General features: G+C 42.5%; 1 protein-coding gene across 4 annotated transcripts in view; it reads left to right on the forward strand.

Annotated features, from left to right (window-relative positions):
• Positions 1-673: 673 nt before the first annotated feature.
• Positions 674-23,843, forward strand: part of RGS7BP (regulator of G protein signaling 7 binding protein) — a 108,543-nt gene continuing 85,373 nt past the window's right edge. For all 4 annotated transcript variants that reach the window (XR_009760303.1, XR_009760304.1, XM_061607451.1 and 1 more), the window contains exons 1-2: positions 674-1,433; positions 4,644-4,810. Coding sequence is in view for 2 of the 4 variants with exons in the window: in XM_061607451.1 (XP_061463435.1) it covers positions 1,272-1,433; positions 4,644-4,810 (329 nt within the window). In the remaining 2 variants the exon portion in view is untranslated. The remainder of the gene's footprint in view (positions 1,434-4,643; positions 4,811-23,843) is intronic.

Here is a 23,843-nt window from a genome sequence, read left to right on the forward strand (position 1 = left end):
TGGGCTCCCTATCGTGAGTGAGCTTTACTCCTTTGCATGAGTAATCTTGACCAATCTGCTTTGGAATTGTCTTTCTGCAAAACACCTGCCCCTTGCCCATGGCACCATAATCCAGTTGGCACAAAGTGTGACCTAAATCTATGACTCTGGCTTCTCGATAGCAGGCAGATTGGGGGTGGGGGTCTGAAATAATGGGTCAGAGAACCTCGTGGACTCTCAGAAGTGGCTTCAATAGAAGGCCCTAATGATGTCACAGTCCCCAAACTGACACCAAATTTACGAGGATCCGTTTTCAACCTTTCTCTTTTTAGGCAGCTCCTGTTTTGACTACCAAGGATACGGATGACCGTTCGGGGTCGAGGAGGAGATGTCGTGGGAGTTCCACTTGCGTTTGAGCAGCTAAACAGGGCGCAACAAGGTGCACCTTGTGCTTTGGATCAGCCTGTTAACTCATTGCAACTCTCCCGAAGGATCATGCTTTGTATGATCTCTATACGCACACACCGACAGGAGAGCCTTCGGGAGACAGGCTTACGGCGAGCGATAACAGCGGAACAATTACAGCCTAGGGAAAAAACGAAGCGGCCCAGATCGAGGCGTGCGCGTGCGCGCCTTCGACCCCGGCTCATAGACACACGCACACATGCACCCGCTCCCTCCGGCGTCGTCGTAGAGGGAGAGGGTAAGCCAGAAGCTGGTGCTCTGCGCCGAGAGGACACAAAGAAGCGGCTCCGCTGATAACGGCGCAGGGCTTAGAGAAAGAGGGGTAAAAGAGTCTGCTGCGCTTCCCTCCCGCCTGAATGGAAGCGCCGCGTTTGCAAAGCAGCACCCGCGGTTTCATTACCCTGCCTGGAAATCGCGGAGGAGAGGAGGTGGTGAAGAAGGCAAGCAGGCAGGCTTAGCGCTCAGTGATTGCTCCGGGGATTGAAATGCTACTACTGTTGCTGAAGGGAAGAAGTTGCTTAGCATCCCTGGCCCCGACCTCGCCGCTGCTGTAGCCGAAGGGGAGAGATGCTGCAACAAGGCTCGGCGATCGCGTACCCGGCTGCTCCCCTGCAAGCAGAAGGCTCCCAGGAGCGACAGCAGCCCTTGCATCTGTGAAGAGAAGCGGAGGGCGAAGCCGAGAGACCCGATCGATTCTGGATCCCTCTTTGGATTCGACGACGACGCGCCGCCGCCAGCGGTTGGGGGCTGCTGGCGTGCTGGGAAATCTGTGCCCGCCCCGGCTGGGATCCGTGTAGCAGCAGCTTTTGCTTAGTGGATGTGTATGAATGAGTTCTGCACCGAATGGGCGCAAAAAGCGCCCCAGGTCCACGGGCTCTATCTTCCAGATCAGCAAAACGCCGCTGCACAGCAGGGCCGGTGAACGCAGAGGCAGCGCCTCGGAGGGCGCCCCCAAGACCCAGAGACTGGCCCTGGATGACTGCAAGATGGTGGGTAAAATGCAAGTCTTCCTCCCGCCGCCCCATTTCTTCTAAACGCGTTTGTGTTGTTCGCGGTAGGGACCACTCCTCTCTTCCCCCTATTTCCCCCCTATCGCCTTGTCTATTCCGATCACGTGCAGTTGCACTGTTTGTAAAAACTGCAGTCCACATTTGAGTTAACATCTCTCCCTTTTTTTTTTGCCTTAAGTCGTAGCGGCTTCCAGACAAGCGACGTACCGCGACATGGGAAAAGGGGGAGACATGCTGGGCTCTTGCTGGCGTTTGGGCAAACGTTGATGATGATGCCTGGCAGAAGGGGAAAAGGAAGAAGGGGAATGGGGCTAGGAGCAGGGGTTGGGGGCCAAGGAGCACCGTCGAGGTACAGAACAACGTTACCCGGCTCCTGTGATGCGGGGAAAAGGTTCTAGAGCTCCGTGCGTGCCGCGGAGCCGAGGCTGCGAGAATCCAGACGGAGCACCTGTAACTCGGAAGCGTAGGCAGAATTCAACCTCGGCAGCACAAACGTGTGCTTGCTGGTTTAGAGAAGAAGATGCATCCTTATATCCCACCCCACCAGTGCTAGCTAATCCGACACAAACGCTGAGTTCTGTCCACTTCATTTTGCTGAATTCTGTCATTCTGGGAGTCCTCATTTTCAGCCTCCCAAAATCAACCAGAAATGAATCTGGCCATAAGAATGCTCTGGCCAAATCTGAATGCTAATGAACTCAGTCTGCTTTTGAAACTCCCAGCAACTAGATCAGCTTGCTACTGACTACTGCAATCCCATCAAAAAGTGTTCTTTGAAGTACATCAAGATTGGCCCCCTTGATTGGTTATGGCAAAACTGTTTTAAAGGAAAGTTGTTTGTGTATACAGTATGCACAACCCAGATCTCAGGGTTAGTCAGAATAATAATAAAAAAGCAGCTGAAAAGATACAGTATTAGATCTTACTTTATGGGGAAAAATTGCCCATGGTTTTTAACTTCCCCCTTTATACAGTCTGTCATTTTGGAATATGCCACTCGCCTTTTTTGCCTCCCATGTTCCTGTTTATAGTGGGAATAACTAGACAATGCAAAATGCGTCAAAGAAAGCAGACTTGGGTATCAACTAGAAAAGAAGCACTTCATAAGTGGTTGTGCAGAACATTGTTGATCCTTTGTGCACTTTATGTAGGAGTAAGCTCTACTGTGAAAATGGCATGACTTACTTTTGAGTAAACATGCGTAAGATTGCACTGTAAGTCTGCTACATTCATCCTTTAGTTTCTCTTAAGCCTTGAACTTGTCACAGCTAATTGAAGTTGAAATGGAGTTAGAGAAGGTTTGCTTTTTCACAGATGAGCAAAGGGAATTTTCAAACAGTTACCTTGATATGTGGCTCAAATGATCTGGACTCAATAGCAGACCTCTCTTGTGTTGGATGTGAACTGTGATGGGAACTAGATACGGTATGTAGCACATACCTGTCTTCTGTTTAGAGTACTTAATGCAAAATCCTGGTGCCTCTGTTGTTAGTGTCCAGTTCAGATACACTGGGCCTGTAATGGGCACCTTTGTTCAGCGCAAATATCTAAGGCTTATTGCAGATTTGAGATACATGTAATTAGCACAATTTGCATACTCTTTCCAAGAGCTTGCCCAGTGTCAGTTGTGAGACTGTTGCATTTAAACTGAAGTATTCTTATTATAGTCCTGTGCATATTTATTCAGAAATAAGTTCCATTAAATTCAGTGGAGCTTACTCCCAAGTAAGTGTACAGTGGACTTTTTTTTACACTTGATTGTGAAAAACCTGACTTGATCCTTGAATGATTTCATATATGGATGTGGCAGTTTTGAGTGCTGAAAAACAGTGGATTTGAACTTTTTGCCAGAGTCCTTGTTTCAGCCTTGCAAATATTTAAATCCTTGCATCTTGCAAACTTATTTCTGCAACAATGAGGGCTGGAAACTTAACCTTATTAAAAATAAAAGCTGGAATTCACAGGTCTTTAGTAAGGCCCTACAAGCTTCACATAAGAGCTTTAGAGAACAGTATTGCTGAATCCTAACTTGAGTGATCTGTCAAATACATATTTTTGACAGGCTAAAGGATTTTTAGGTTGGAAAGAAAAGACATGGAAGATTAATTTTCACTCCACAACACTTTCACACCTTGGAGCCTGGACTTACTGGGTAGATTATCTCACTTTATAGTAATCATTGTAATATTTTTTTTTGTAAAGAGCCAAAAATATATGTTGTATTAGAGTTATGTGCTAATAGCATAAATGATTTGTGCAGTAGGAGCAGAACTGTTTTGATAATATAGTGTGGGATTATGGCCCAACATATGGAAACATACAGCTGTGAGATCTAGGTTTTTGAGGAATTTAGGATCCATGTTATCATCATGCACTTATTGTTCCTTCTGTCCCAAGGAGACATTTTAGAGTTAGTTGTTAATGCTTTTATTTGCTTCACATCATAGACAAATGCATTTTATTGCCACATAATAAATAAAAAGGTTAGTCAAAAGTAGCCGAGTTGAAAAAACCAATAATAATCTTGATAATGCTGGGCTCATAACAATTTTTCCAGAAGTGTGAAGATGAATTTGCTGTTTTGATGCTATTGTGAAGTAATTCAGATGGGGAGGGGGTATAATCTGTTTGTCTGTTTGTTTGCAGAGTCCAAAGAGCTTGCAGGAATACTAAGTGACGAGGGCTTATTCTAATAGTTCTTATTAGTCAGCAAGTCCACATTCTTGAGTCTATGAAAACAGCACTGGAGCCAGGAGGAAATAATTTCAGTGTTAGCAATCTTTAGTACAGAAATGAATGGCACATTCCACTCCCTAGATGGGCAGCAAATTGCAAATCAGTGGGGGGAAAGCAGGCAACTATTTCTGGAAACATTATCTTCTTTCATGATAAAATAAGTCTTTGCTTCCGGAAGAAAAGATGCAGTTATTTATGCTTACTTCAAGATTTAAAAAACAAAGGTTTACAGTTTGTGGAATATTTTTTTTCTCACTGGAAATGAATAATCTTTGAGTGTACAAAGGCCAGATCACACAATGTCTTTGGCTGTTTATGACATCATTCAGGCTGATCCTTGTCCTGTTAAGAATCCAAGCCTTGCTAGGGAAGCCTTTTCCCCCCCTCAAAACATTCCCTTATCTGTGAAGTACCTTGTATTAGTAAATAGGCATTTATTTTATTTTATTTCAGCTTGTCCAGGATTTCAACACCCAGGTGGCTCTGTACCGCGAGCTGGTCATTTCCATTGGGGACGTCTCGGTCAGTTGTCCATCTTTACGTGCTGAAATGCACAGAACTCGAATCAAAGGGTGTGAGATCGCCTGTCAGGCCCACCAAAAGCTATCAGCAATCTCTGGGTAGGAGACCTCTTACATTTCTTCAGTTCCAGTATCTGTAATTATAGAAGCTTCTGGATTGCTAATAATTCTGTCCAAGGCCCAGCAGAGGGTAGCAGGCTGTGGAGCTTTTAGGTAGCACAGAACCTTTTTAATTCCTCTTTTTGTTTACCTTTGGTACAGTTTATTTAATTTAATTAAGATTTATATACCACTTAATTGACAACAACAACCACTAAGTGGTATACATAACTTAAGGAAGCACATTCTGAAGATCAGGGTGTGGAATTATCCTGTTTGGCCTTTAGTTTCCCCTGGGAGCAGATGAATGTGTAGGCTGTACCTTAGTGAGGGATTACACTACTTTTCATGTATTGCAAGGATTTTTTATGCTTCACTTGATTGATGCTTGGTTTCCCTGTACTTTCCAGTACTGCTTTGAATGAGAACACTAAGGGACATCACCAGACTAGAGGCTTGAACTGCATTTAACACATCCCTTCTCCCCAAGAAACGCTAGATGTTGTAGTTCTTTGAGGAGACATTAAATCTGCAACAGAGAATTCTCAGCAGTTCACCAAACTACAATTCATATACAGTGCCTTGCAAAAGTACTCAGACCTCTGACCAATGCTCTCATCTGACTGAATTACAAATGGGACATTGTAATTGCGTTCTGTATGATATTTTACTTTGAAACACTGAAACTCAAAATCAATTATTGTAAGGTGACATTGGTTTTATGTTGGGAAATGGTTGTAAGAAACATAAAAAACATAAAAAACAAACATATTGCTTGCATAAGTATTCAACACCCCCCCACACACACACACACATTTATATTTGGTAGAGCCACCTTTTGTTGCAATAACAGCTTTAAGGCTTTTGGGGTAAGTGTGTACCAGCTTTGTACACAGAGGGATTTTGGCCCATTCTTCTTGACAGATTTGCTCCAGGTTGTTCAGTTGGTTGGATATTGCTTGTGAACTGCAATTTTCAAGGAGTACCACAGATTCCCAATGGGAGTGAGATCAGGACTGGGACTGGGCTGCTGTAGGACATTCACCTTTTTGTTCTTGAGCCACTCCAGTGTTGCTTTGGCCTTGTGCTTGGGAACATTGTCCTGCTGAAAAGTGAATTTCCTCCCAAGCTTCAGTTTTTGAGTGGACTGAAGCAGGTTCACTTGCAGTATTTCTCTCTGTTTTGCTCCAACCATTCTTATTTCAGTTTTAACAAGATGCCCAGTCCCTGCTGATGAGAAGCATCCCCACAGCATGATGCTGTCACCACCATACTTCCCTGTAGGGATGGTGTGTCTTGAGGCATGGGCAGTGTTAGATTTGCTCCACACATAGCGCTTTGAGTTTTGGCCAAAAAGCTCTATTCTGGTCTCATCTGACCACAAAACCTTTTCCCACGTAGCAGCTGGGGGGCACTCTCATGCTTTCTGGCAAACTCCAGATGTGCTTTCAAATGGTACTTTTTGAGTAACAGCTTCTTTCTTGCCACCTTCCCATACAGCCCAGTGTTATGCAGAGCTCTTGATGTGGTTGCCTGGTGCATCATTACTCCACTCCTATCCACTGAACGCTGTAGCTCCTTCAAAGTGATTGTTGGCCTCTCTGTGGCTTTTCTCACAAGTCTCCTGGTTCGAGCGCTGAGTTTTGAGTGACAGCCTTTTCTTGGCAGTGCCTGGGTGGTGTGATGCAGCTTCCACTTCCTGATTATTGATCCAGCTGTGCTCACTGGGATATCCAAGCACTTGGATATTATTTTGTACCCTTTTCCTGATCTATGCATTTGTATTACATTATCTCTCATTTCTGTAGAATGCTCTTTGGTCTTCATTTTCCTTCAGATCCACAGCCTGACCAATGATCCTTCAACAGTGGGGGTTTTATCCTGACAATTTATTTATTTATTTGTTGCACTTGTATACCGCCCCATAGCCGAAGCTCTCTGGGCGGTTTACAGCGATCAAAAACATTAAAACAAATATACAATTTAAAACACATATTTTAAAAACAATTTAAAACACAATTTTAAAATTTAAAACAATATAAAAACAATTTAAAATGGCAGCAAATAGTCTCTGCTAGGAGGGAAAAAACAAAGAATTAGGACAATGTGACAGCAACTTTAATGGTTCACAGGTGGAGACCAATGGTAAGGTAATTATGTCCTCAATTGGGCAGTTTGTTTCATCTGTGTAAACTGGGAGCTTCCACAACACAGGGGTTGAATACTTATGCAAGCAACATGTTTCAGTTTTTTATGTTTCTTACAAACATTTCCCAACATGAAACCAATATCACCTTACGATAATTGATTTTGAGTTTCAGTTTTTCAAAATAAAATATACAGAAGGAAATTACAATGTACCATTTGTAGTTCAGTAATATGAGAGCTTTGGTCAGGGGTCTGAATACTTTTGCAAGGTACTCTCCCTCTCCCTCTGTGCGTGTGTGTGTGTGTCTGTCTGTCTGTCTGTCTGTCTGTCTGTCCATCCATCCAGTCTATCTATCTATCCATCCATCCAGTCTATCTAATCTCCAGTGTAACTAGTGGGTGAAATTACTAATTCATTGTTAACCTGAGATTGTTATGCGGTGAGTTGATGAATGCAAAGAGGCACCTTAAGAAAAGTGAGATTAGATCGTGGTGGCTAACCTGTAACAAGGATCTACTACTCCCTTTGCCCCTTACCATTTCCCCTGCTAGCTGGGAGTGATGTGAGTATGAGTCCAGCAACCTTTAGAGGGCCACAGGGTAGCCAGCCAGAGGTAAATACGTAGCCATAGAACAAAATTAGTAGATCACAACTATGGATTCCTCTTATAAACTTTTGCTGCCCCTTAACTAGACAGTAGCATCTCAGCTAATGTAATTTATGTGGACTTTGTATGGCTTTTTAAAAAATTATTTAAAAATGGCAATTACAGATGAGACAGCAACTCATTCCAAACAAATTAAATAAGCAAACACCCTTGCCCTCTTGCAGGTGCAGTTTGCATCTGTAAAATCTTCACCTACATTTATATACCTACCTACCTATCATTTATATCTGAGGTGCAGACAGAATTTGGAACACATTTAATTTACCTTGGCTGTTCGTTTTTATGTATCAAAACATATGGGCACTAATTGCACTGCAAAAAAGAGGCTAAAAAATCTACCTTTTGAAACTTTATCCCAGGTAAGTAGTGAACACTCAATTTGTATACTAGATGCAAAGAGTTGATGCTCAGTAGTGTCTTTCTGAAGAGTATTTTGAAATACACCCCCAATTTCTATAGCTACTAATAATTAAAATGTTATGTATACCTTAGCTTGGTGTGAGAGAGGGTGAACATATTCCACCTTGTCACGTTCTAGAAGTAATGAGAAAACTGTTCAACTGCTGTGATAGATTGTGAAATGAGAGCCCAAGGTGTCTAATTTGCAGCACTAAATGTCCTCTAAGTGGCTAGAAACTAAATATTTGCAGGGTCCCTTGTACCACTATTTTATTTTTGTAACAGTTACAGGGAATGCCTAGTGGTTGCCATTCACATTTCACGTGAACTAGTTCTTGATGTCAGCTATGGCTGAGGAAAGAAGATTGGGTGAACTGCAGACCACTGTGAACTTAAGTAAAAGCTCTGCTACAGCTGTGATTTTGTATTAATTTTGTTGTGAGTTGTATGTCTTCTCAAATAATAACTTGGGCAAATGCCTTTTCTCTTTTGCTCTACACAGTGTTTGGATTAGAGCTCTAGCTGATGCTTGGTGGGGAGGCATTTTCTGTTATGAATGTATCAGGGGCCACTGGATAAAAGAGGGAAAGAAGCCCCTTTACAACTGTTAAGCTGTTAGCCATTCTGGTTAACATTACTGTAGAAACGACAAATTAGACTTTGAAAAGAATCTAGAGCCAGTTAGGCATAAACAATGGGCAGTTGCAGGGGTTTATATAATAACTTGTATAGGAAAATAACTATGTACATCTAGATGTTTTTAATGCAGCCAGCCCCAATCTCCAGATGTTTTGGACTGCCACCATCACTGGCTGTTGGCCATGCTGGCTAGGTTTGGTGGGAATTGTAGTCCAAAACATCTGGAGGGTACCAAATTGGGGGAGGCTGCTTTAATATCTCAAGGTTTTTGCTATTTGGAAAATTAATTGCAACATTTCTCTTGCTCCTGAAATCATATTTTCATATCTCTACTGTTTCTTTCAACTCTGGAAAGAAACTGAAATATCAGAAAATGCTCTCCAGACAACCAACATTTCTCAGTCGGTGGTTTTGGGAACCAATGCTCGAAATGGGGGTTAATTTGTAATGTGAAAAATGTCAGGGTTTACAGCTGACTAGACAACATGTTCTCTGTTCTAGAAATCTTTCCCTGAAACCTCAGATATCTGGGAGCAAGCACACTGTATATGCTCAGAAGTCCTCCTTTCCATTATTTCCTTGCATGTTCATGAACTGCATTCATTACATACACAGTTCTCCAGCATTCCACCTCTCACATGAAAGCTAGGTTAAGCCACATCTCCATCCCTCTCCCACAGCTCCGCCAATCTCTCAACTAAGTGCAAGTCCATCCACGTATAATCACCCATGGAGAGTGATTCACCTTCACCCTCATCACCCCCCCAGTGAGTAACCCAAAGGGAAGACCTTTGGGGTCTTTCCCTTTGGGGCTCCCCTGTCAGCAGTGATCCACTGCCAATGATGACCTAATAAATAGGCTTCCACCCTGGAAACCAACTAAAGCTGTGGCAAAGTTCTTGCTGTTCTTGGGCAGGGCTAGCTGACTAAACCTTCAGGCTCCTTCAATAGGCTGCTGTTCTCCTGTTGCAGCAGAAAAGTGTTGAGGGTACTAAGTTTGATTCTGTATCCCCAACTGCTTGGGGGAGATCTTATGACTTCATACATGCTGTGTAGGATTCCCTGTCTTCTCTCTGCCCCCCCAGCAAACTCTGATCAGACTGTATGGTGTAGTTGCAACACTTTGGATGGTGCTACAGTGGGCCAACTGTGGTGATGTCCTGGTTTCAGCTCTTGCCATTCCCCTCCTTCTCCCAGCTTTAAAAGTTTCTTGCACTACTTTGCCTGTAGAGCAAAACATTTTCAACCCCTGCCTGTCACTAGACTGCCCAAGTAATTTTCAGCACCCCTGCCATGCTATGCTCTTTCAGAGGCATAATGTTGCCCTATTTGGATGAAGTTTTCATAGTTTTAGCACCAGGGAGGCAGAAGCATGCACTGTTATCATCAAACAAACACTATTATCATCATACACCGGCAACAATTCCATTTGCTTCAGTGGGCACTCACTGGAGGCATTTGCAATCCGTTCAGTAAGCAGCAATAAAAAGATATAAATAACCTCCTTCAGAAATGCAGATTTTGACAAATAGTCCAGGCATTTTGTGGCAAACAAAAAGCAAAGTCACAGAAACCATGCAATAGTGTGTGTAAACTCTGGCAATGATGCATAGCATATATAACAAAGGAACGCAGGAACTGCCTTATACCACTTCAGATCATTTGTCCCTCTAGGCTGCTATTATCTACTCTGACTGGCAGTGGTGCTCCAGGGTCTCAGAAGGAGCTCTTTCCCACCACATTCTAGCAATGGTCTTACCTGGAGGCACCAGGGATTGAATTCTGGGTACTTAGCATGTGCTTTGCCACTTCCGTATATGTGTGCTTAAGCTCTTTTAGTTTTAACAGGATTTCATTGTGCAATCTTAAACATGTTTACTTGGAGGGGAGTGAGCTCAGTACGAGATTTATTCTGTAGTAATGACATTTAGGGTTGCAGCCTTACATGTGCATAACTCAGTGCTGGATTGTGTCCATTGAGTCGATTGAAGTTGCATACTCATGAATTTAAGTCCATAATTTGTTTTGGGCAGGAAAATGTCTTTTGAGCCATTATTTGAACTTATTAAGAACTACATGGGTACTCACGCTTGTGCTCAGAATCTTGACAGGACATTTTTGAATATTTTAGTGTCTGGATAAATTATAAAGTGTGCCACATTGGTCAGGCTCTGTACCCCACTATAGGGACACACAGACGTAGGTGGGGTGTTGGTAAGCCTTCTGAATGCATTCCACTGTGCCACATGGGGATCTTGCTTCCATCTTCAGGGGTGTCTGACAGTGGGAGGGACTGAAAAATCGCTAATATGTATCTGGTGCTCCACACATGGCCCTTTGGATCCACACTACTGTATTTGAAACCCTACTGTTTCTGAAATGCTTCGGTGCACCTTAAAAAGAAAAAAAAACCCAACCACAATAATTATTGAAATAAAGAAGCTCCCTGTGCAATCTGACCACTTTTATTATTTAAGTCTATAGTGGTAATTTCTGTTTCCATGTAGTTCTCATTATAGGTTTGCTCTGTGCTTCACCCAATGCCACAGGCATTCCTAACCCTAGCTAGGCAGCAGCAGAGCATAACAGAGCAGTGGAGCTGCTGCATATGTGCAGCCCTGCAGCTTGTGCCAGTCAGGGTGGGAGGCAAAACCTGGAGATGACCAAGATCAACTTCACATATTATATACGAGCTTGGAGAGATGGTTTAAGTGGCTTGGGTTTCTTTTTGCGATTTTTGTCTAGCATGTGAAGGTAATACACACTGTGGTAGGATGCATGTGATAGAGAGGCATATGGTACACATGTAGTTTACTCTGGATGATGTGTGCATGTCCATCATTTGGAGTTAGACAGAAGGAGCAAATAAGAAGAGCCATGAATCACTTGTGCAAAGGTGTGCTTCTTCTACCCCTTGCTTGTATTTAATGTGCCAGCTGCTCTAGCTTCTCTTAATGTGGCCGAATTAAACCTGTCCTAGGAGAGTTTCATCACAAAAAAGGAAGATTCACTAATAAGCAAAAAAACCCTTGCGGTTTAAGAACATACATACAAATATGTAATTCTCCATCTTTGGAGATGGCAGGTATTGCCACCACTCACTGCACATGTTACCCACTTCTTCCAAGCTACACAGGAAGTGGATTGGACTGTGAAAGACCAACCCAAATTGTGTTTGCATTTTGATAAATTTGTAGGGCAGTCCATTATCTCAGAGAGGAGGTCAGGTCTCCTGCTCCCCTGGTGCATTCACTATAGCTACCCAATTTCCCTGCTTTTAAAAGTTTGTTGGCTACCACATGGTTTTGTTGGCTACCACATGGTTTTTTTATTTGTTGGTGAATTTGTCTACTTTTCTGTCTGGGAGGTAATGGGATCCTGTGTAAGTTTGCTGAGAATGGTTTGATCATTTGCATGCTAGAGTTCAGTGGGATTTACTCCCCAGCAATCATGCTTAAGATAGATGAAACTGACCACAAGAGGATGGGGAGGGGAGGGGAGGTGGAGGAAGAGCAGGGGTTAGGGGAGGAGGAAGGCAGAGGGGTGGAGGGGATGGGAGCAGGCAGGAGGAGGGAGGGCAGGTTTGATCATTTGCATGCTTATTGAATTCAGTGGAATTTACTCCCATGCAGTCATGCTTAGAATAGGTAAAACTGACCAGGGAGGGGAGGGGGCAGGGAAGGAGGAAGGGGAGGGGGCAGGGAAGGAGGAAGAAGGGGAGGGAATTGGAAGGGGGAGGGAAAGGGCAAAAGGGAGGAGATAGGAGGGTAGGGCAGGTTTGATCATTTGCATGCTTTTTGAGTTCAGTGGGATTTACTCCTGTACAATCATGCTTGGCATAGGTGAAACTGATTTGGGGGAGGGGGAAGGAAGGGAAAGGGGGAGATAAGGGCAGGAAGGCTAGGGGTAGGGAGTAAGGGGGGAAGGAGATTGGGTAGGTGGGCACTGGGCAAAGGGAAAGCCCCTTTCCTTTCCCAAAGGAAAACATTGTGAACAGTATCATTCTTTTTCAGGGTTTCCCCCACCTTTTTATTCTACAGCAGGCACATGTAGTCTCCCACCCAAATTTAAACCAAAGCTGTCCCTGGCCACATCCACACCAGTTCCTTATTTCACTTTAGACAGTCATGGCTTCTCCCAAAGAATCCTGGTGAGTGTAGTTTGTGAAGCGTGCTGAGAGTTGCTAGGAGAGGCCCTATTCACCTCACAGAGTTCCAATCCCCAGAAGATGGGCTGGCTGTTAAGCCCTTCTGGCCACTGGAGCTCTGTCAGGAGTCTATTCCTCTGACAGAGCTCCAGTGGCCAGAAGGGCCCCCTGATTAGCCAAGCCAAGAAGCTGTGTGTCTGGCTTTTAGAACACTGACAGTTGGTTCTTACAGAGCATGCCCGACATTATAATAGACTTCAATGCTAAATTTCTTAAATTAATTAAAAATCAGCCAGGGAGTTTTTAAACTTTTAAACTGCAGAAGATGAAGATCAGAGTATGGGTCAAGGTCAGTGATAGGATTACAGGTACTCTGTGAACATGATTGATTTTTAATTAATTTCAACAAATTATGAGAACATTGACAGAAAAAAGTCCAACAAGGCCCCTCATGTTTTGCACTTTGAACTCTCAATTCTCTCTGACTTTTGTGTATCACCATGAAAATTGAGAGGGTTGTTAAGCAAGCGTTTCTGAGTTCAAGCCTATAAGTTTTGTAAGGTTTTGTTTTGAAATGAGCTTATGAGAAGCAGCAGAATGGCATGGGAGGTGTTTTCAATTTAACTTTGAGGAATGTGAAAAATCCATGCTGGCTATAGTATACAGCCATTCTTGTGGCTGTATAATAAGAAGCTGCCTTGTACTGAGTCAGACCATTAGTCCATCTGGCTTGGTATTGTCTACTCTGACTGCCTCCCTGGTGTTCTAACAGGGGGCTTTTCCCGAGTCCTACCTGGAGATACCAGGGATTGAATCTGGGACCATCTGCATGTAAAGCGTGTTCGCTCCCCTTGAATTCAGGATTTCCCTAGAAAGAGATTTAGATTGAGAAATAGAACTCAAGGCCTTCTCTATTGATTTTGAGGCAGTTGTAGTTGTTTTTTATATTCCCTCATACCTCGTGGGATTTGCATTCATTTTGCAATGCATGAAGTATTGAAAAAATGGGGACAATTTATTTCATTTGTTATTCGTAAAGAAACAAATGCCAGAAGCACAAATAAGTTCCAAATGCCATATTTTCATTTGGTCCTCATTTGGAGCTATTTGTCTTCCCCTACCAATCAGAACCGAGGCTGTGAGCACACTAGTTGCTTACAGCAAAGTGTTTCCATTGGCCACACCTGGAGGGGCAATGGGTTCATCTGCTGATCAGTAGTGAAATCTCTTTGAAGTGATTTTTTAGAAAAACACACTCAGCCGATCCCACCAGATTTTATAGTAAAAAGGGGTGGGGTTTGACTAGTGTCATGTGCCCCTGTTTTCAGAAATTAGAAGTGGAGATGCACTGGAACTGGCAGAACAGTACAGTAGGGGCCCGTTTCTTGGCACCCTGCTTTTCGGCATTCTGCTAATACGGCGCCAGCGGGGCGATCAGCTGGAGCGGGGGCTGGAGCTCCCCACACTCCAGCTGATCTTGCCGGTGGAGGGGAAGCTACAGCTGATCTTCTCTTCTGGCACAGTCAGACCCCCACGCTACAGTTGATCCCACCGGAGGATCTTCTTCTCCGGCGCAATCAGCGGGTTAGGTTCCAGACTCCCGCACTACAGCTGATCTTCTCCGGCGCGATCAGTGGGTTAGGTTCCAGACCCCTGTGCTACAGCTGATCTGCTTTTTGGTGGTTTTCGCTTTTCGGCAGGGGTCTGGAACCTAACCTGCCGTATGATGGGGCCCTACTGTAACTGTGTCTCTACCCTCCGTCAGGTAAAGATTACAGGGAGATGCAGGGGAGAGAGAGATTGATGTAAACTATCCTGTCTTTAACTCAACACATTTTAACAAAGGCATTCTATATTCTGATACTTATTCTTTGTAGACCATCCTCTCCTATTACAGTGACAAGGAGAGGGGCTTGTGGAAGTTTATAAAAGATGGAGATGAAGGCCTTTTTTGCCTGTGTGAATTTTCTCCTTAGACCCTGATCATTTTCAGATTGCTCTGTTGGTATGTTCTTTGTCTTGGTGCAAAACAGTTCACATACAGTCTTCTCTTACAGTTCTTTTAAGCATTTTCAGTTAATTTCATACTGTCTTCCTATCTTGTCCATTCTCTTGTTCTTGGTTAGCTATTTGTAGTGAAGAGACATATGTTAGTTAATATTCACTGCAATCAGGCTATGTGATTGATGTATTCATCAAAGCATATAGTCTGTTTGAATGAATGGGGAAAAAAGCCTATAAAATGGGGACCCTTTTTACTTTCTGTCTGAAATTTGGCAGATCTGATCCATGGTAGATTGTAGAATGCTGGGAAATTTCATGCCATTTGGGTGGAAAACAAGCAAGTCCCTGTTGAGTTTCAGATGCCTGATTAAAATAATTTTATTTCAGGAGGCCTTTGCACCATGAATGCTTCTCAGATGTGTTTTTTTAAAAACAGTGTTAACTGTTTTACATTTCCAAGAATTTAATTTTTTTGTGGTTTAATTTATGTTTTAAATTTTATACATTGTATATTTTTATTGTAAGGTGATTTGAGACCTATATGGTGAAAAGAGGGATATTTTTTTTTTATTTAACAAAATTTATATGCTGCTTGAATGTAAAGACCTCCAAACGTTTTGCAAAACATTAAAATGATCAATAAAACAGTTAAAACCAAGTAATTAAAACATATTTAAATCAATTAAAACAGCTACTAAGAAGGTTAAAACAGATCAACATATATGTGTTTGGATAGGCTTGCTTAAACAAAAACTTTTAAAGCAGTCACTGAAAGGAATGCAAGAATATGCAGGGACTTCCAAAGGGGAGATGCTGTCACACTAAAGGGACAATATCTTACGAGTGCGGAATGAGTATTATGCTGCACCTGTAACAATGGCTGTTCCACAGACCGAAGTGCTGGAGTGGGCACACATGGGATAAGGTGGTTAAAAATACAAAATTTTAAAAGAAATAAATCATAGGTAGATGAAGAACAGGTGCACAATCCATTGTAAGCAGTGGGAAACAAATGGTGGGAATAATGAAAACTAATGTATTTTGACAAACTAATAATTATCTGAAAGAGTTTTTAATAATAAAATTGAAGTATCTGTTAGGTACATTATTAATGTTTCAACTAGCCACAGCAGCTTGATGTGCAGATGTGAGCAAGCGATACTGTTTAAATGTGAAAAGCTTCGCCTGCTGATTTCTGTACATTAGACTGTTGTTAAAGGCACAAGAACAGGTTAGGCTACTGTTTTTCTGACCATTTGGCAATTCTAGCTATACAGTAGGGCCCTGCTTTGCGGTGCTCCGCTTTGCAGCTTTCCACCGATACGGCGGTTGTCAATTGCAGAAAGGCCCTGCTCCTACGGTGCTTGTTTCACTTTTACGGCGTTTTTCGGGCATCAGGCGCCATTTTAGACAAGGTTAGTCAATGCGTTCCGCTTTACGGCGGATTTTGCTTTGCGGTGGCGGTTCGGAACAGAACCTGCCGTATGAGCGGGGCCCTGCTGTAAGTGGGGCATTTTATCTTCAGCCCAAAGTAAATGAACCCACATTAGTTAAAGAGTCGCATCTTGACTGTTTCCTGTCTTCAGTCTCAGCTGGCTCAGAACACATTGGCCTGGTTTATACAGTGGCTAAGAGGGAGTACACGAGTGTGCTGGTATTCCCAGCCAAACTGACTGCTTTGTTCTCCTTTCCTCCAATCTCAGTCTTCCTGCTACTGCGGTGATGTTTGGAGCTAAGTTTGATTTCATATTATGTTCAAACCCAGGCTTGGGAGTTGTCTTACTCCAGACAAACCATGAGCTGTAGCCATGGACCTGGTTTTGGATGTGTAGCGTGACAGCAACAGGACCAAGGGAAGAACAAAGTGGTCGCAATTTTTGCTGTGAGTATCCGAACACTTGTTCATTCATGCTTAGCCATGCTTTGGCTTAGCATTAAGTGCGAACTGGCCCACAATTTGGAAATCTCCAAGGTTTAACTTTTTATAGGTCTTTCTCTCTTCCCCGCCCCTGATAACCCAAGCCAATTGTTTGCATTCTGCCCCTTGCGTTGATGTTCCAGACTTCTCTGGGAGGTTCTACTTTTTCCATTTCAGGAACACAGATACAATATACAGACTGTTCCTGTCCTCTTGGAAAGTACAGTCCAAATTCAAAGTAACTGTCTTAACGCTGTTTTTCCAATGTCAGGAATTCAACCAAATTACAGGTCTTTATATGGTGAAGGCCTTGCTTGAATCCATGGTGTAAATAAGAAAATAAAGGCAACTCTGACTAGTTTATAAGTCCACATGCTGGTTTTATTTTATTGTTTTGACAGTCATGGGGAAGGGGGCATAGTTCAGTGGTAGAATACATACTTTGTGTGCAGAAGCTTGGTTGGGTTATTATTATTAAAAATATTTATCATGATCTGTGAGGCAGCTAACAAATATTAAATTATAAAACCTTAACATCAACAAATGCAACCAGTATTAGCAGCAGCGTCAGATCACAAAAAAGGCGACGAGAAAAGGTAAATCTCTAGATTATTTCTAAAATTCAGCAGAATGGGGCCTTTCCTTTGGGTCCAGGTGCAGCCCCTGGTATTTCCACCTACAGGGCTTTCCCGGAGCAGTGTCAGGAAAGGCCACCGTCCCAGTCTTTGGACAACTGTTGCTATTTTGCTATTCCAAGTAGGCAAGACAGGCCTAGAAGAGCTGGTTGTCTGAGCTGGTAGAATTCAAGTTCATATGAATTGTAAAAGGAGGCACATTTGGGTAAATGTAGACCTCTGGAGAAGCATGAATGCTTAAATAAAAGAATAAGCTTTGAGCACATTTGACCCTGCTGTGGCACTGTTGCCTTCTCCCACCCCCATTTAAGTAAAGGAATGAAGACATAATACTGTTTTAGCTTATTTCATCACATTTAGAAACACCCCAGTATCGCGGAGGGAATTCTTGAATTCCTAGTTTTATCACAGATATTTTTGTATGCATGTACATGTTGCAAATTTCTTGGAAGGTTTACTGTCAGCAAGAAACAGGGCTTATTATTTTGTGTGTTTGGGTTGACTGCATCTCAGCCCACAGTATGAGAATACTGTACAGTAATATTAGCACAGGATGTTGTGTGAAAGAAATACTCTCAGATTTCTTTATAGCTGTGCTTCTATATTCAAGGATTTGATGGGCTTTTCCCTTAGAATCTACTTAATGTATAGTGTAAACTATGGTATAGTAAACTGTTGGAATATATGAAGTTCAACTCCAACTTGGTGGGTTGAGGCTGCATGGGGTTAAAAAGGGTTGCTAGGCTATACCTGTCCTTTGATCCTTGCCGTCTCTCCCCCTCCTGCTAGACTGATATGCAAAGGATGTTGATCCCAGTTCCTTCCCGCCTTCCCGTTCCTTCTTCTCCCTCGAGAGGGGAGCAGACATCTTTCCTTTGTCTCTCCCTCCCACCCAGCATGAGAGCAGACTGCTCCAACATAGCTAGTTAGCTAGATATAGAACTCTTTCCTATCAAGCATGTACTTCCAGAATAAAGTAGTTATTTCTTATTTTAAAGTTTAAAGTTTCTGTCTGACTAATTTGCAGGGAAGGTAGAATCTTAGCAAAGATTCAAACACACACACACAAGCTAGCTCAAATCTCTACACTCTGCTACGCAACTCAATAGAATTCCGACAGGTCATGGGTCCCAGCCATGCAAATGGAGATTTGAGCAATTAAAAGAGCTATTGTGTTTGAATCAAGGAAGCTAAAATTAGAGACCTTCAGAGTTTTTAGTCAGTGAAGAGTCGAGGCTTTTACTTCAGGGTGGCCAGCATGACGGAGCGGCTAGGTCTCCACAGACTGGAACCCGGAGGATGGAAGCTGTGGGAATTTCGCATGCAAAAACACCTAAGGCAACAGAAGCTGTTGGAAGTAATTACAGGATTGGAACCAGGAGAAGATGCTTCTCGGGAGGAGCAAACAGTTTGGAAGGAGAAAGATTGAAACAGTACAGGATCTTATCACTAAATGTGTGAGTAATTCCCATATTGTTTTGATCATGAAATGTAAAAGCGCTAGAGAGATGTGGTCAGCGCTGGAATCGAGCCTTCAGCCGAAAAGTGAAGGGCATTTAATTGCAATGTTAAGAACTCTTATTAATTTGCAAATGAGGGATGATTTTTTTGAGGAACATCTTTCAAAATTCATGATGTTAGTCCAAGGGATAGAGGAAGCAGGAACAGAGTTACATGAAGTAGTACAAATAGCCTTATTTCTGGACTCTCTTCCAAAGTACATGGAAACTTTTGTACTTATTTTACAACAACAGAAAAAGACTTTAAATCAGATTATATCAGAAGTAAGAGAGCATTTGTCTCAGAAAGCAGCTACGGAAAAGGACACCATCTCCTCTTACCTAAGTAAACAAGCTAGAGCTGCTGGACAGGCAGTCAAATGCAGATTTGGGGAACAGAGGAGGCAATCACCAAATGTTAAAGCCAAGCATTGCTTTCTATGCAATTTGGAAAAACACCTCAAAAGTCAATGTGACAAGAGAGAAGGAAAGTTTGAAAAACAAGATCGAGGATTTAAAGGGACAGAAAAGAAAAATGCAAAAGGCTTTCAAGTAACCCATGTTGAAAAATAATGATGCAAGTTTCTGTGTGGATTCAGGGGCCAGTGCTCATCTAATAAATGAAAAGACTTTGTTTGAAGATTTAACCCCATATGAAGGACAGTTAAGCTGGCGGACTCGAGAGTCCTGCCCATAAGAGGGCGGGGAGATGCTAAGCTGATTTGCCAGACTCCAAGCGGCACTGAGGAAATTTATCTCAGGAATGCGCTCTGGACCCCAGGGATCTCAAACAACTTGATATCAGTTAGTGACGCTACAAACAATGGGTGCTCTGTGTTATTTGAACAAGATTCCTGCACAATTTCTAGAGATGGTGAAAAGTTATGCACAGCCAACTAAGCGAAAGGAAATGTATGAAGTTGATCAAAGCCCACAAGCCAATGTTGTGAAAGAATGCTGTAACAAGTCATGTTTACATTTATGGCATAGAAGATTAGGGCATAGAGACATTGCAAAGATATATACCCTTCAAAATAATAATTTAGTAAGAGGCATGCAAATTGAACCCTGCCAACAAAAGGGGAGATGCACATGCTGTGTTAAAGCTAAAGGGACCAGACCAAGTTTTCCTGAGCAGAGTGAAAGGAAGACCAAGCACCCCCTAGAGTTGATTCACAGCGACATTTGTGAAATGCCAATTCATTCAAATGGTGGGAACAAATATATTGTGAGCTTTATTGATGATTTTTCAAGATTCACTGTAATCTATATATTGAAGGAGAAGGGGCAAATGCTTCAGAAACTCAAAGAATATGTTGCAATGGGGACCACTAAATTTCAGAGAAAACCACAGATTCTGCGTTCTGATAACAGAGGGGAGTACATGTCACATGCTACCCAGCAGTTTCTGCTTGAAAATGGGATTGAGCATCAAACCACTGTACCCCACAACCCAGAACAGAACTGAGTCTCGGAGAGAAAATTCAGAACCCTTATTGAGATGGTGAGATCCATGCTGGAAGATGCCAATCTCCCACAGAAGCATTGGGGGAGAGGCAGTGTACACTGCCACCTATCTACAATATTGTTTGCCAACAAAGGTGAATGGCATCAAGACTCCATTCGAATTATGGTATGGGCGCATACCCAATTTGGCTCATTTAAAGGTGTTTGGATCAAAAGTGTATGGTCACATTCCACACCAGAAGAAAACCAAATTGGACAACACTACAAAGGAAGGAATCTTTGTTAGATATTCTTCAAAACAAAAGGGATACAGAATCCTAAATCCCAAAACAGAAAGGATTGAAATCCAAAGAGCTGTCTACTTTGATGAAGGTCAAGGTGCATTCCAACCAGAAGGGGCACCATTCGAAGACCACAACAGTGAAAAAGATAAAGTAGAAATACCATACAGCGCTATAGATTACAGCAACATGCCAGTACTGGAGGACAGTGAGGAATCAGAGCAAGAAGGGGGACCTGCACAGCCAGAAGGGGCAGCAGAGAGTTCTGCACCAAGACGCTATAACCGCACCAACAGAGGTGTAACTCCACTGAGACCGTCCTACCTGGCAAGAGCTGATGAACTTCCAGAGCCTGAGACCTGGAAAGATATTGAAGCCTTACCCAAAGCTGAAGCTGAGAGGTGGAGGCAGGCAGCCAAGGAAGAGCTGGAAGCTCTACACAAGAACAAAACTTGGACACTTACCAAGCTTCCTCAAGGAAGGAAAGCTGTAGGTTGCAAGTGGGTATTCAAGAAAAAGCCAGATGCTGAAGGGAACATTGAGAGATACAAGGCAAGACTAGTGGCCAAAGGATACTCTCAAAAGTATGGACAAGACTACTATGAAACCTTTGCTCCTGTAGTCAAACATACAACAATCAGAACTCTACTAAGTGTTGCTGCTAACAAGAAAATGCAGGTGGAACACATGGATATAAAAACAGCGTTCTTGCATGGGGAAATGCAAGATTTCTTTTGAGGAAATCTACATGCAACAACCACCAGGTTTTGAAATACCAAGAAAGGAAACCCTAGTATGCAAACTGCAAAAGAGCATCTATGGACTGGAACAAGCTGCAAGAGCATGGAATGACAAACTGACCAAATGCTCTTGAAACAAGGCCATAAAAGAGGTGAAGCAGACCAATGCCTCTATAGCAGATTCAAGAACAACAAATGGACTTATATTTTGATTTATGTAGATGATTTACTACTGGCTTATGAGAATCCACAAGACAAGCAAGAGTTAGTAAATAATCTAAGCAAGGAAGTTGAAATGAAATGTCTAGGCGACATCACGTACTATCTTGGAATACAAATTGAAAGAGAGGATGATGGATCCTTCTAAACCAAAAACAAAAGATTCAAGACCTACTTGAGAGTCTAGGACTGAAGGATGCACATCCAGCACCTACACCAATGGAAGTAGGATACTGTACTTGAAACCAGACCAGAACAATCAACCCTGGGAAGACAACGAAAGGTACAGACAAGCTATAGGGAAACTCCTGTACATCAGCACAATAACCAGACCTTTGCAGAAAAACCAGCTTGCCAAACAAGAAAGCCTGGGAAGCAGTCAAGAGAGTGGCAAGATATCTGAAAGGCACTGCAAACTTAAAACTAAGGCTATCAGCTACTCGAGATCCTAAACTTCTAGGATATGCTGATGCTGACTGGGCTGGAGACACCAAAGATCGTAAGTCAACCAGTGGAAACTTGTTCTACTATGGACAGTCACTTATCTGCTGGACAAGACGAAAGCAAGAGACTGTAGCATACTCATCAGCTGAGGCTGAATACGTATCAGCTGATGAGGCATGCAAAGAAATGCTGTGGCTACGCAAGCTTCTAGGAGAATTGGGCATATCTGAACCAGAGCCTATCAGAATACTTGAGGACAATCAAGCCTGCATAAGACTCGCAGAATCAAAAGGGCAAAGTTCTCGCATGAAGCACATTGATGTGAAGTTCCACTACCTGAAGGACATAAGGGAGAAAGGACTTCTAGAGATGACCTACTGTCCAACAGAAGAGATGACAGCTGATGCTTTGACCAAACCATTGGGCAAAGTCCGACACCAGAAACTACAAGGCAAGGTGCACCTTGTAGAATGAACCAAGTTCTCATTGAGAAGGGGTGTTGGAATATATGAGGTTCAACTCCAGCTTGGTGGGTTGAGGCTGCATGGGGTTAAAAAGGGTAGCTAGAGAGGAGACCTCTTTGTTGCTAGGCTATACCTGTCCTTTGATCCTTGCCGTCTCTCCCCCTCCTGCTAGACTGATATGCAAAGGATGTTGATCCCAATTTCTTCCCGCCTTCCCGTTCCTTCTTCTCTCTTGAGAGGGAAGCAGACATCTTTCCTTTGTCTCTCCCTCTCAACCAGCATGAGAGCTGCACTGGGACCAGTGCAGACTGCTCCAACATAGCTAGTTAGCTAGATATAGAACTCTTTCCTATCAAGCATGTACTTCAAGAATAAAGTAGTTATTTCTTATTTTAAAGCTTAAAGTCTCTGTCTGACTAATTTGCAGGGAAGGTAGAATCTTAGCAAAGATTCAAATGCACACACATAAGCTAGCTCAAAACTCTCAGCTCTGCTATGCAACTCAGTAGAATTCCGACATAAACTGTGTTCAGACTCCTTTTAGCCAGTTTTCCTTTCCCCCCCCTCTGCAGGAGAACACTGTGCCTTCAGAAACAATATATGTGTGCTTCAGATTGGATATAACATGAATGGATCAAATGTACCTTGTTTTCATTTGAGATTAGACTGTACAAGCTAATATACATTGAAATGTAGAGATGTACGCTTATATATTTAGAGAAAAACAACATTAAACTTGAGATTTCTTTTACCAGTGAAATTAATAGATTTTTTGAACATAATTATATATTGTGCTTAATTTTTCTTAAGTATACTGACCACTTTTGATTAGTTAAGCTATTTAAGAATTCTTTTTTGTATTCTTTTGCAGTCTCTTCTATTTTTATATACTTTTGTATTCCTGGATAATAAACATTTTTCTGAAAAAACACAAGACTTTCTAGACCTCATTGGGGTCTTTAGGCAAGCAACTGCAGAACTGTTCCCTTGGAGATTCTCCAAAGCTCAGGTCTCAGCACCTTGCAGAAGCAGTTTTGAACTGCCAATATAAACACACTTACTTGGGATTAAGAATTATTGAACTCAGTGGATTTTATTTTGGTTAGGATGTTCAATAACAACAATCTTTATTGCTTAGTCAACCAACCATTGCAAAACATTAAAACAACCAACTAAATACAAAGCTTTTGAAAGATAAAACATATACTTAAAATAGACTATACAGGGAGCAGTTTCAGACAGTACAATAGGTTAAGAACAGTGCACAATCTTTCAGGGTCTGATCTCCATGGCCAAGTTCAGAAATTTGGCCCCTTGGACAGTAATTGATTTGTCAGTACCCTCAAGGAGGGCTGACAAAA

Source organism: Rhineura floridana, chromosome 1 (genome assembly GCF_030035675.1).
Source record: "Rhineura floridana isolate rRhiFlo1 chromosome 1, rRhiFlo1.hap2, whole genome shotgun sequence".
Classification (NCBI taxonomy): Eukaryota; Metazoa; Chordata; class Lepidosauria; order Squamata; family Rhineuridae; genus Rhineura; species Rhineura floridana.